General features: G+C 44.2%; 1 protein-coding gene across 1 annotated transcript in view; it reads left to right on the forward strand.

The window, feature by feature from the left end:
• The first annotated feature begins 244 nt into the window (after positions 1 to 244).
• The window catches only part of REXO2 (RNA exonuclease 2), a 43,318-nt gene continuing 29,301 nt past the window's right edge, over positions 245 to 14,261 (forward strand). Inside the window, exons 1-3 of the mRNA XM_077456850.1 lie at positions 245 to 532; positions 7,795 to 7,878; positions 10,988 to 11,065. Of these exons, the coding sequence (XP_077312976.1) occupies positions 392 to 532; positions 7,795 to 7,878; positions 10,988 to 11,065 (303 nt within the window). The 5' untranslated portion in view covers positions 245 to 391. The remainder of the gene's footprint in view (positions 533 to 7,794; positions 7,879 to 10,987; positions 11,066 to 14,261) is intronic.

Genomic DNA, 14,261 nt, shown 5'->3' on the forward strand with positions numbered 1-14,261 from the left:
ACCATTCTCCCCTCCTCCATCACCCGCTCCCCTAAACCCGAGGAGAATCAGCACGGAGCGCGCCCTCTCCCGGTCACTCTATATACGACACACTGCGCGCACATCCATCTGTCCAACACAGCACTACACCTCCCTCCCAGCCACTGCCCGCATTCCAGTACTCCACCCTCCCACATCACGGCCACGCCCACCCAACCCTTGTCACGTGCCTGTTAGCCAGTCGGGTGTCTCCTCTAAGCGGAGGGGGCGTGGTGACGTGTGTGTGAGTTAGCGCTGCGTGGGTAAGGTGGGCCGGAGGAGACATTTCTAGTCCAGGGAAACGTGCGCATTGCCGGCTCCTGGGATGCTGGAGGCGGCAATGTGCTGAGAGGAGCGGCTTCCCGGGCTGGTGATGCTCGTGGCGCTCTGTGGTCGGAGGACGCTGGGCAGAGTTCATGGCTGGATGAGCGCGGCTTCCCATTACCAGGGTGTCAGAGTGCGCAGGACCGCGTCACACAGCATGGAGCAGCGCCTGGTGTGGGTGGACCTGGAGGTGAGCGGGGACCGCTGTCAGTCTGTGAGGAGTAAAGCTGAGCGCCGCCTCTGGGGGATCTCATATACTTCTATGGATCCAACCTGGACCGGGCTAGGTGTGTGTGAGCCGTGCTTGGGGGCGGCTATGAAAGAGGACAGCGGACTATATTAATCCCCCCCCAACTACTACACTGATCACCCCCCCCCCAACTACTACACTGATCATCCCCCCCCCACCTACTACACTGATCACCCCCCCCCCAACTACTACACTGATCACCCCCCCCCCAACTACTACACTGATCACACCCACCCCCCCAACTACTACACTGATCACCCCCCCCCCCAACTACTACACTGATCATCCCCCCCCCCCCCCACCTACTACACTGATCACCCCCCCCCCAACTACTACACTGATCATCCCCCCCCCCCACCTACTACACTGATCACACCCCCCAACTACTACACTGATCACACCCCCCAACTACTACACTGATCACACCCCCCAACTACTACACTGATCACACCCCCCAACTACTACACTGATCACACCCACCCCCCCAACTACTACACTGATCATCCCCCCCCCCACCTACTACACTGATCATCCCCCCCCCCACCTACTACACTGATCACACCCCCCAACTACTACACTGATCACACCCCCCCCAACTACTACACTGATCACACCCACCCCCCCAACTACTACACTGATCACCCCCCCCCCAACTACTACACTGATCATCCCCCCCCCCCCACCTACTACACTGATCACACCCCCCCCAACTACTACACTGATCACACCCCCCAACTACTACACTGATCACACCCACCCCCCCAACTACTACACTGATCACACCCACCCCCCAACTACTACACTGATCACACCCACCCCCCAACTACTACACTGATCACACCCACCCCCCAACTACTACACTGATCACACCCACCCCCCCAACTACTACACTGATCACACCCACCCCCCCCCCAACTACTACACTGATCACACCCCCCAACTACTACACTGATCACACCCCCCAACTACTACACTGATCACACCCCCCCCCAACTACTACACTGATCACCCCCCCCCCAACTACTACACTGATCACACCCACCCCCCCAACTACTACACTGATCACCCCCCCCCCCCCAACTACTACACTGATCACCCCCCCCCAACTACTACACTGATCACACCCACCCCCCCCCAACTACTACACTGATCATCCCCCCCCCCCAACTACTACACTGATCATCCCCCCCCCCCACCTACTACACTGATCATCCCCCCCCCCCACCTACTACACTGATCATCCCCCCCCCCACCTACTACACTGATCATCCCCCCCCCCCACCTACTACACTGATCATCCCCCCCCCCCCACCTACTACACTGATCATCCCCCCCCCCCCCACCTACTACACTGATCATCCCCCCCCCCCACCTACTACACTGATCATCCCCCCCCCCCCCACCTACTACACTGATCATCCCCCCCCCCCCCCCCCTACTACACTGATCATCCTGTTTACCATTATCATTGAAAGTAAAAGAAAAGCCAACGTTTTGTGTTGCCCCCAGAAAAGTAATAGAGAGGTAATCTTACAATGGGGACACGCCAGGATTTCCTTACTCTGGAGAGAATTCCTCTCACATACTATTGTAGCTCTAGGATAGAAAGTGAAGGCAAATCTCCCCAATGGGACACAGATGGCAACAAAAAACCTGACGGGTTATAACTGGGGATCAACCAATTATTGGAACGGCTGATATTGGCTTTTTTTTTTTTTTTTTAAGTATCGGTTACAAACCAAGAGCCCTTTCACACTGCCAGTGAGCTGCGTTGGCGGTAAACTGCTGCTAGTTTTAGTGGCGCTTTTCAGCCTCTAGTGGGTGTCTTTTAACCCCCACTAGTGGCCAAGGAAAGGGTTAAATGCACCAGAAAAACGCTGATGCTGAAGTGCTTTGCAGGCGCTTTGGCAACGGTGCCCATTCTTTTCAATGGGTGGGGCAGTGGAGGAGTGGTGTGTACTAAACCGCTCCAAAGATGCTGCTTACAGGACCTTTTCTAACGTCCTGCAAGGCACCTCTCCAGTGTGACCGCACTCCGGCTTTTACACTGAGGCTGCAGGGGAGGCGCTTTACAGGTGCTATTTTTAAGCCCTTTTAACGCCTGAAAAATGCCTTCAGTGTGAAAGGGGTCTTTACTGATGTCACCGATATTGCTCCAAGGAGTTGCCTTGCAGCTGCAGGCATCACCCTAGTACCATCCTTTAGAGTGGACGGTCGGCTTTTCTTGTAATAACAACTGATGCTCATCTGTCCGGGAGGGGACATCCCATTCCACCAGGAGGCCCGAGCGACCAGCCGACAAGTCCGCCGGCCCGGCCGAAGACCCCGAACAAAGCAGATCTGGTCTCGGATCTAGTACCCTGGAAGCAATGTCATGACATCATTTCCGGATTACTGGCCTCCTAAAGACGGCAGTTAAAAAAAAATATATATATATATTCAAAAATGCAGTTTTTTTTTTTTATAATACTTTTAAGTGCAGTGGAGGGGTCAAAGGACAGTGTAAAAATAAAGTTTAAAGCTACAGAATATGGGCACTTTATAACGGCCTGAAAGGCAGCTGAAAATAAGAATCGTAACGGCCATGAAAAAACTATATCGCGCTGAAGTTAAAACAGATTTCCCACTTTTTTTTTCTTGTTTCTTTTTTTTTTTTTTGACCACTGATCACTTAAACCCCCTTAACCGCTTAAGGACCGCCTCACGCCGATATGCGTCGGCAGAATGGCACAATCACGTACCTAATATGCTCCCTTTAAGTGCCCAGCCATGGGTCACGCGCGCGCCGGCGGCACACTCGCGACCCGGTCCTGAGCTCCGTAGCCGCGGGACCGGCAGACCCGATCGCCGCCAGTGTCCCGCAATCGGGTCACAGGGCTGAAGAACGAGAAGAGGCAAGTGTAAACAAATCTCTCCTCGAGCTTCCTACTGAGCCTGTCACTGATCGTCTGTTCCCTGTTATAGGGAAAGACGATAAGTGATGTCAGACGCCAAGCCACGCCGCCCCCCCCCAGTTAAAAAAAAAACAAACAAAAAAAACCACACACACTAAGGCTGCTTTCACACTGGGGCGGTATTCAGGCGTTACAGCGCTAAAAATAGCGCCTGTGTAACGCCTGAAAAAAACGGCCCCTTTAACTCCAGTGTGAAAGCCGGAGGGCTTTCACACTGGAGCGATGCGCAGGCAGGACGGTGAAAAAAGTCCTGCTAGCCGCATCTTTGCAGCGGTGAAGGAGCGGTGTATTCACCGCTCCTAAACCGCTCCTACCCATTGAAATCAATGGGACACCGCGGTAATACCGCCGGCAAAGCGCCGCTGCAGCGGCGCTTTGCGGGCGGGTTTAACCCCTTTTCAGCCGCTAGTGGGGGTTAAAACCACCCTGCTAGCGCTTGCACACCGCCGCTAAAACAACGGTAAAGCGCCGCTAAAAATAGCGGCACTTTACCGCCGACGCCGCTCCCGCTGCAGTGTGAAAGCAGCCTTAACCCCTACACTGCACACTAGTGGTTGACCCTTTCACTGCCAGTGACATTTTTACAGTAATCAGTGCATTTTTAATTGCACTGATTGCTGTATTAATGCCAATGGTCCCAAAAATGTGCCAAAATTGTCCGACGTGTCCGCCATAATGTTGCAGTCCCAATAAAAATTATATATATTTTCTTTTTTTTTATTACCAAAAATGTAGAAGAATATGTATCGGCCTAAACTGAGGAAAGAAAATTATTAAAAAATATTTATTCTAGCAAAAAGTAAAAAAATATAGAATTTTTTTTTAAAATTGTCACTCTATTTTTGTTTATAGTGCAAAAAAATAAAAACCACAGAGGTGATCAAATACCACCAAAAGAAAGCTCTATTTGTGGGGAAAAAAGGACATACATTTTGTTTGGGAGCCACCTCGCACGACCTCGCAATTGTCAGTTAAAGCGACGCAGTGCCGAATTGCAAAAAGGGGCATGGTCCTTTAGCTGGAAAATGGTCCAGGGCTTAAGTGGTTAATAACCAAACCAATTTTCAGTTTTCAGTTTCAGCTTTCGGTGCTCTCACGTTTTGAATGACAACTACTCAGTCACGCAACACTGTACCTATATGAAATTTTTGTACTTTTTTTCACACAAATAGAGCTTTCTTTTGGTGGTATTTAATCACTGCTGGGGTTTTTATTTTTTTGTGCTATAAAAGAAAAAAGACCGAAAATTCTGTTAAAAAAAAAAAGAATTTTTCTTCGTTTCAGTTATAAAATTTAGCAAATTAGTAATTTTTCTTCATAAATTTTGGCCAAAATTTATACTACTACATATCTTTGGTAAAAATAAGTACAAATTGGTGGATATTATTTGGTCTTTGTGAAAGTTATAGAGTCCACAAGCTATGGTGCCAATATCTGAAAATTGATCACACCTGAAGTACTGACGGCCTATCTCATTTCTTGAGACCCTAACAAGCCAGGAAAGTACAAATACCCCCCAAATGACCCCTTTTCGGAAAGAAGACATTCCAAGGTATTTAGCAAGATGGTGAGTTTTTTTGAAGTTGTCATATTTTTCCCACAATTCTTTGCAAAATCAAGATTTTTATTTTTTTTCCCTTTTTTTTTTTTTCCCCACAAACACACAGCATATGCATACCACAAATTACACCCCAAAACACATTCTGCTATTACTCCCGAGTACGGTGATACCACATGTGTGAGACTTTTACACAGCCTGGCCACATACAGAGGCCCAACATGCAGGGAGCGCCATCAGGCGTTCTGGAGCACCCAGGCCAATTCTGACATTTCTCTCCTACATGTAAAAATCATCATTTATTTGCTAGAAAATTACATAGAACCCCAAAACATTATTATGGTTTTTTTTTTATTTTTTTTTATTTTTTTTAGCAAAGACCCTAGAGAATACAATGGCGGTCATTGCAACTTTTTATCTCACATGGTATTTTTCAACCGTGTTTAGTGTGTGTGTGTTTTTTAACACAAAAAACGTCAAAAAAAAAAGTTAGCCCAATATTTTTGCATAATATGAAAGATGAAGTTACTCTGAGTAAATAGATACCTAACATGTCACCCTTCAAAATTGCGCACTCTCGTGGAATGGCGCCAAACTTTGCTACTTAAAAATCTCCATAGGCGACGCTTTAAATTTTTTTACTGGTTACATGTTTTGAGTTAGAGGAGGTCTAAGGCCAAAATTATTGCTCTCGCTCTAACGTTCACAGCGATACCTCACATGTTTGCTTTAAACATCGGTTTCATATGTGGGCGGGGCTTACGTATGCATTCGCTTCTGCATGTGAGCAAACACGGGGGCAGGGGGGCTTGAACAATAAAAAAATTATTTTACTTTGACACTTTTTTCCCCAAAAATAAATTTTTTGATCACTTTTATTCATATTACAAGGGATGTAAACATCCCTTGTAATAGGAATGTGGCATGACAGGTCCTCTTTACAGTCAATAAGATCTCACCTCTAGACTGGGAAGCCTAAAATAAAAAAAAATAAAAAAAAACTATTCTGGCTTCGATCATAGTGGTGAGTCGGTAGAAGCACCGGAGGGGGGGAGAATGTCCCCTCTTGCCTCCCGTAAGAGCGTTCAAGCAGCGGGAACAGCCGCTATGATCATTCTTATGGTGTAGGGAATCGCCGGCTGAAAAAGCTGATACCTGAATGATGCCTGTAGCTGCACCAATCATTCAGATATCCCCACACAAAGTCAAGGATGTCATATGGCGGGCGGGAAGTGGTTACACAGTTGTCCATTAATACAATATTTCTAACACATAGCATGTACATACCAAAAACAAGACCCAAAATAGATTCTCTTACTGAGTACGGCGATACCACATGTGTGAGACTTCCACAGCCTGGCCACATACAGAGGCCGGGTATCACCGAGTACTGCTGGGTATTGCGGGGTTCATTGTCAGTGAATAGCACTGTGGGCACTACAGACCTAGCCCACAGCGCTACTGCCGCCGATCTCTCCCCTCTCACTGTACTGGTCGGTACAGAGAGGGGAGGGAGGAACCGAGGTCATGTCATGACACCGGTTTGTTTACAAGTGATCGCTCTGTCATTTGACGGAGCGATCACGTGGTAAACGGCCACAATGAGTGGCCGTTTACTGTGATGCACAGGACCCGGCGGTCACGGATGTTCTCGAGTGCATGCCCCAGGGGGCGCGAGAGCGGAATTCTGGGAGGACGTCATAGTACGTCCTGCCAGATTTAAGCAAACGCCCTATAGCAGTCATTCAGCTATGGGCCCAGTTAAGTGGTTAAATGACCCCCCGTGGTGATCGTACCTAATGCCATTCATAATGGAATGTGTATGAAATGTAGCTATTATAAATCATCATCTTTTGAAATAAACTCAATTTGTAGTCCCCAGCAAGTGTGCTGCCATCCTAAGTGTGGGCATCTGAAGCCCACTTGTTCCTTCTTCCTGGATATGATGCTGCTGGCCCCCCAGCATACGACTCCCGTTCTTGCGCATATAGTTCAAAGCGCAGCGCAATGCTACGAGCAGCGTCATGATTTGAGTGTCAAGTACACCGGAAACGAAGGATTAAAGCGGAGTTCCACCTGGGGAAAAAAAAAAAATTAAGTCAGCAGCTACAAATACTGTAGCTGTTGACTTTTAATATATGGACACTTGCCTGTCCAGGGAGCTCGCAATGTCGGCACCCAAAGCTGATCTGCGGATCAACTCACGGGTGCTGCTGCCATTCCTGGTGAGCGAACCAGGCAGCGAAGACCTTTGGCTTTGCTCTTGGTTCCCTACTGCATGAGTCGCGCTGCGCGCTCTGAATGGTCCCTGCTGTCTTCTAGGACAATGTTTATGGTGTATGGCTAGTCAAGGCCTCCTCAGTGCAATATTGGTTTGTTACCTTTAGTTAGCCATTTATATGTGCTTGTTTTGGCTTTGAGAAGCAAGGTTAAACTACCATACATTTTCCTTTTATCGGGTGATTGCAAGATGGTCGACTACTACTTTTCAAGTATGGATTTGGAGAGGTGTCAAAACACTAATAAAGCAAAATCTTCTTTCTTGTTGTTGTTGTTGTTATTATTATTATATAGCATATTGCACCAACAATTTGATTAAAAGGACAACATTAATATGCTGTGTGTATGTATGTGTATATAATATATACCTACCCCCAATAGTTTTCTAACACATTTTACTTGTACTACAGATGACTGGATTGGATATCACAAAGGACCAAATAATTGAGATGGCTTGTATAATTACAGATTCTGAGCTCAATATCCTTGCTGAGGTATGTATTGGTGACCGCCAAAGTTGGCCTGGATTACAAAGGGGGGTGTAACCCTGACTTTATATTTTCTTTATATATGACGTTGGTGATTTTTGCAATTAATGACATGATCTATGAAAAAACGTTTTCTTATAGCTCCATAAAATCATAGACTTGTATGTACTGTCTGAATGCAGAGGATGACCTGCTCTTGGTAATACGTTTTCTGCAAAAAAAAAAAAATATAGCAACATAGTCATAGCTACTTGCCTTAGTCCCCTTTTTTTTTTCAGGCACTCTGTTGATGGATGAAAAATGGAAATCCATGCATCCATTTACAACCCCTTCTGTCACCATCCGTTAGTTTTTTTGTTTTTTTGGAATGGATCAAAGCCCTATTTTTTTTTTTTTTTTTTTTTTTTTTTCTTTCGTTTAAAAAAAAAAAAAAAAAAAACAGAACGGGTGAGAAACTGATGTAAACAAACTGTCCATTTTGCATTGGTACTGGATTAAAAAAATGTTTTTTACAGCTAATCTGTTTTTTTTTCTTTGTAAAAATCTGACTGAACTGATAAACCCACAACGCTCTTGTGAAAGGCCCCTTATACTTTTAATGTTCGTCAAGATCCCGTAGTTCAGTTCAACCCATACTCTTCTACACCGCATTGCCATTTTAAAATTTACATCATCAGGCCGGCCCAGTGTTGACATCTGCATCAGATCTTGCACATTCAGTTTAGGAGTTATGTTGGAACAGGAAGGGGCCGTCCCCAAACTGTTCCTACAAAGTTGTGAGCATGAAATTGTCCAAAATGTCTTGGTATGCTGACGCCTTAAGAGTTCCCTTCACTGGAACTAACTTTCCAACCCCTGAAAAACAATGCCACAGAAGTATTCATACTCATTTTGAAGAATTTCCACATTTTGTTATGTTACAACCAAAAAGTTTATATTTATTTTATTGGGATAGCAAAACGCTGTGTGGCAGAAAACGCCATCTCCACTGTGAAACAAGGTGGTGGCAGCATGTAGGGATGCTTTTCTTCAGGTACAGGGAAGCTGGTCACTCCATGGGCAAAATTGATGGAGCCAAATTTTAGAAGAAAACCTGTCAGACCACTTTCACACTTATGTGCTTTTTAGGCACTTTCACGCTAAAAACAGCGCCTAAAAAGCTCACGAAAACGTATTCCCATTAAAATCAATGAATGATTTCACACTGGGGCAATGTGCTGGCAGGGCGGTGCAAAACTCCCCTCTCCATTCAAATTAATGGAAAGCTCAAAAGCGCCTGAAAAGCTCTTCAAAAGCGCTCAGTGTTTTTACTGGCGGTTTAGAAGAGCCTCGGTGTGAAAGTGGGGGAAAGACTGGGGTGGAAGTTCACCTTCCAGCAGGAAAATGACCATAAACGTACAACCAGAGCTACAATGGAATGGTTTAGATCAAAGCATATTCATGTGTTAGAATGGACAAGTCAAAGTCCAGACCTAAATACAATTGAGAATCTGTGGAAAGACTTGAAAATTGCTGTTCAGTTGCCCTCCATCCAATCTGACAAAGATTAAGCTTTTTTTTTTTTTTTGCTATCTGAGCAATATTGAGCCATCTGAGTCAATACTTTGTAGAACCACCTTTTGCTGCAATTACAACTGCAAGTCTTTTTGGGGATGTCTCTTCTGAGACATCCCCCAAAAAAGACTTGAAGCTGTAATTGCAGAGAAAGGTGCTTCTACAAAGTATAGACTCAGGAGGGCTGAATACAAATGCACGTCACACTTTTCAGATATTAATTTGTAAAACATTTTGAAAACCGTTTATCATTTTCCTTCCACTTCACAATTATGCAAAAGAATATGTGTGGGAGGCAATTGTTTTACAATTTTGTGTGCCACATCCAAAGTTAAAGACCAAAATCTTGGAATATCCCTAGTGGTGGACTTTTAAGGCACGTACAGTAATATCAAAATTTAAAGATACAAAATTTTTTTTATTTAAAAAATTAAGAAAATGCATAAATACTGTTAATCTGTAATAATATATGTACATATTAGTGTATTAATGTATTCCTTGTGTTATGTATTAATTTTTTCAATAATAACTTTTTTTGTATCTTAAAATTTTTATATTACTGTACGTGCCTTAAAAGTCCACCACTAGGGGTATTCCAAGATTTTGGACTTCAGAATTATGTGGCACTTTGTGTTGGTCTATCACATAAAATCCCAATAAAATACATTTTACGTTTTTGGTTGTACCATGACAAAATGTGGAAAATTTCAAGGGGTATGAATACTTTTTCAAGGCACTGTAGCGTATGTGGCATTGCTGTGATCGTTGGGAGCAGCAGAATTTATTTTGGTAGGTTATGGACGTAACAAAAAATACACAGCTACATTTAAACAAATATAGGAAAAAAACATATATTTTGGGCCAGTTTTCCTTTTTTTTTTTAAAATAAAAAATCAGGTGGCCATTGCCATCTACCACCAAATGATAGCCCAATATGTCCTGGGAAAAAAAAAAAAGTATCAAACTGGATACACAAAGTAGTTGTGGTGATGTTTACGGTTTTACTAACACGTCAAAATTGAAAAAATTGTGCTTGGGTATTAACATTTGTTTTACCCTTAGGCGGGAAGGGGTTAAGTTACCTTTCTAAATGGGGGGGGGGGGGGGGGGGGAATCACATGTTAGTGGCGTTTGTTTAAAGTAAGGTCAGTCACTAACATATCATCTAAGCCTAAATGTGTTCATAAATGTAATTTTTAAATATTTTTAGTTCTACAACATTCATTGGGAAATAATGCCTGCTGATTCTGCAATGGCACTTCTTGCTTTTTGTTTTGACACATTTTGTTCCAATGGTGACTGAGTGGCCATGCCAACACACAGACTCTGTCGGCAATTGTCACCAATGTAGTCATTGCATGACAAAGTGGCTGCAAAGTGCTTGCAGTAGAGTCTTAAGCGCTGGAATGTAATAATAAAGTATCAAAGATTTAAACCATTTTATCATTTTAAAAAGGGCAATCATTTATAACATAAAGTGCTTTAGGAAACCTAGGTCATTCATTAGACTTTGCATTTGACATAGTACTTTAAATAAACATTGCCTTTCTGTTAATTACAGGGTCCTAACTTGATCATAAAGCAACCTGATGAGATGCTGGATGGCATGTCTGAATGGTGCAAAGAACATCATGGAAAGGTAAGATTCATATGTTGTCTCGGAGGCACAAAATAATTACAGAACACAATTCTAGGGGAGTACCTTGGCCTATGAAGTCCAAACAGGACTCAGGGTTATAACTAAAGGGTGCATAATTATGTACCATAATTTGAATATTTAAAAGAAAATAACTTCACCTACATACACCATGTTCTAGGTACCGGCGGGGGAAGAGGGTAATACCATTGAGTGACTGCTCCAAGATGGTGGGGCACAGCAGCAGTCTCAAAGCTTTTGGATGCCTACACAAGGTGTTTCTACAAGTGTATTTTTTTTTTTTTTTTATAATCGCCTTTTATTTATCTTCTTTAAGGAGGAAGTAAACCCTGATGAGTTTACTTCCTCTTTCATTCCCTGCAAAGGTAAAGCATAATGGACTACTATGCATCGCATAGTAGCCCATTATGTGTAACTTACCTGACACAGGAGCCAGCGAAGTCGCCGCTGTCCCCTGTAGTCCAGCGCATCCATCTTCTTGGTGGGGTCTCGCAGCTCTGCCGCTGTCATTCGGCGAAGCCGTGATGACGTCACTCCCACGCATGCGCACGGGAGCCGACGCGCGCGGCAGCTCTATTGTTGGAAATGCCGCGCTCAGTGCGCCTGCTCGCCGCTGTCTACGGTGCATGCGCCGTAGACAGCGGTGCCTGTCTTCAGGCAAATATCTCCTAAACCGTGTAGGTTTAGGAAATATTTCTTGGACCTACAGGTAAGCCTTAATCTAGGCTTACCTGTAGGTCAAAGTGGTTTGTAAGGGTTTACAACCACTTTAATCATATCAGTTAATTACAATAATCAGTCAATACAATATACATTCTTTCCATTTTCTTTATCCCTTTACCCATGTACATCCCAGAAGGGAAACCCCCCCCACATTTTAATTATAACAATTCTCTCTTCCCCTCTCCCTCCCTCCACTCCCTATTTTATCTCTGAGTACTCTTTCCAACCTTCCCAAATATCATTAAAATCATCTTGTTTATTTCTGATCATATGTAACCATTTCTCAGCTTCCATTATTCTATCTACTTCCTTTTTCCATTCTACTAATGTGGGGCATTTAGTCTGTTTCCATAACCTAGGTATCATTACCTTAGCTGCGTTCAATAGATGCGGTGTGATGCTTCTTTTATAGACTTTACTTGCTAATGGCATCCTGTGGAACAGAAAGTGATCAATCGAAAATTCTATAGGCTTCAGAGTCAGCCTCTTGATCCACGGGGCCACTGCCTCCCAAAATTTTTTAATCTTAGGGCACGTCCACCAAATATGGAGATATGTGTCTTTCTGCACACATCCCCTCCAGCATCTTGCATCTGCTTTCGGAAACATCTGTATTAAACATGCTGGGGTACGATACCATCTAATTAAAAATTTATATGCCATCTCCTGGGTTTGGGAGCTAATAGAGGAGCCATGTGTTACTCTTATCATCCTTTGTATTTGTACTGTCGTAAACTTCTGCCCAATTTCTCTCTCCCATTCTCTTGTATAATAAGGTATTGCCATGTTCATCGTCTTTAATATCAGTTTATACATCCTAGATAATACATGTTTAGCCTCAGGATTATTTATACACCATGATTCAAACGTGGTAAGAGTCCAGTGGCCTCATCATGTTTTTCCTTTTATTAAAAAAATCCGTTATTTGGGGATGCTTCCACAAGTTAAAGGATAAGTTCAGCTTTGGGAACATGTTACGTGCTCCACCCAATTTTTAGGGTGGAACATGTAACATGTTCCCACTGCTGCAGCTGCCACATTGTATGAGGAAGCAGAAAAGCTGACACATCCGCAGGAGACCTGTATGGCACCAGCGATCAGTAGATGCTTTTATAGGCTCTGCAACAAAAAATAATAAATGCACTTTTTTGCAGGTAAAAAAAAAAAAATGTTTTTAAAAAAGTCAACTTATCCTTTAATATGTATGAAATATGCTAAACACGCATAATGTGGAGTCGTGTGTTTTTTTTTTTTTTTTTTTTTTTTTTTTTTTTTCTTAATCAGTGGCTTGGGTCCAAGTTCTGCCTATTTTCTTAGAAGCAGCAAAGAGGGTTTTAAGTAGCAATATAGGACAGTCCGTCAGCTCCAGCAGTGCTGGTCCCTGACTGGTTTCACCAATGTCACTCAATGGAGCATACTTATTGGGATGCTCCAGCCCTGGATCGGCCTCCCTGACACTTCCCCCTCTATCCTTCCTGACTGTCTACTCTTTGCAAGTGCCTGCACCTCTTTGTCTCCACCCGCCTAAGTGCTGGCCCCATCTGGCGCCTGCCGTGTACGTTTCTGGCTCTCCTTTAGTATGGAGGGACTTCTTAATGCTGACAGTTGCTTCCCCAGATTCAGAACCTGGGCTTCCAGGAAAACAATGCGCTTACATTTTGCACAGCAGTATTCAGCCTCGATCGGCTGATCAAGGAACGCATAGATGCCGCAAGATGTACAACAATTGGGGATTTATACCCTGTCCAAATTACCTAACAACTAGCTTCCTGATGCTAATACTCAACAAGGCAATACGCAGGTACTCGCAGACCTACGTACACTCACAATACACAAGTACTAACAGTCCACACACACTACTCAGACAACACTCGGGTACTCACACTACACAGGTACTATGACCTTCTGGTTTTTAACTCGCCTCTTAGACCAGTTCCAGCAAACACAACGATGAGCAGGCTCACAATGAGTTCTGCACAAGGTTATATAGGCCTTACACACCTGTCGCCAATTAACCACTCCACTTAATTAGTAGGCTGAAGGAAGCGGCATAGTTAAAAAAAATAAAAAAATAAGTGGTTTAAAAGGTGTTAAGCTACAAGGAAAAGCCCCAAAAAGAACCTAAGAATGCAACCCAGCAGTCAAAAAGCAAGACTTGTTCACCCTCCACTCAAGGTCCGCACTGTTTAGCTTCCAGCCAGCAATCTGGCAATTTATACTAAAGTCTTTTTTATTTAACAAAAAAAAAACCTGTCATACCTACCTTCTATGTGCAGTAATTTTGCACAGAGCAGCCCTGATCCTCCTTCGCTTTTAGGGTCCCTCTTCAGCACTCCTGGCCCCCACAGCAAGCCGCTTGCTATGGGGGCACCCGAGTTGAGTCAAAGCTCTGTGTGCATATAGACACAAAGGCCTAGGCCTAGCCCCATCCCACCCCCTTTCTCTCCTCATTGGC

Source organism: Lithobates pipiens, unplaced genomic scaffold (genome assembly GCF_037356315.1).
Source record: "Lithobates pipiens isolate NorthernLeopardFrog02 unplaced genomic scaffold, aLitPip1_a1.2 Scaffold_27, whole genome shotgun sequence".
In the NCBI taxonomy this organism is placed as follows: Eukaryota; Metazoa; Chordata; class Amphibia; order Anura; family Ranidae; genus Lithobates; species Lithobates pipiens.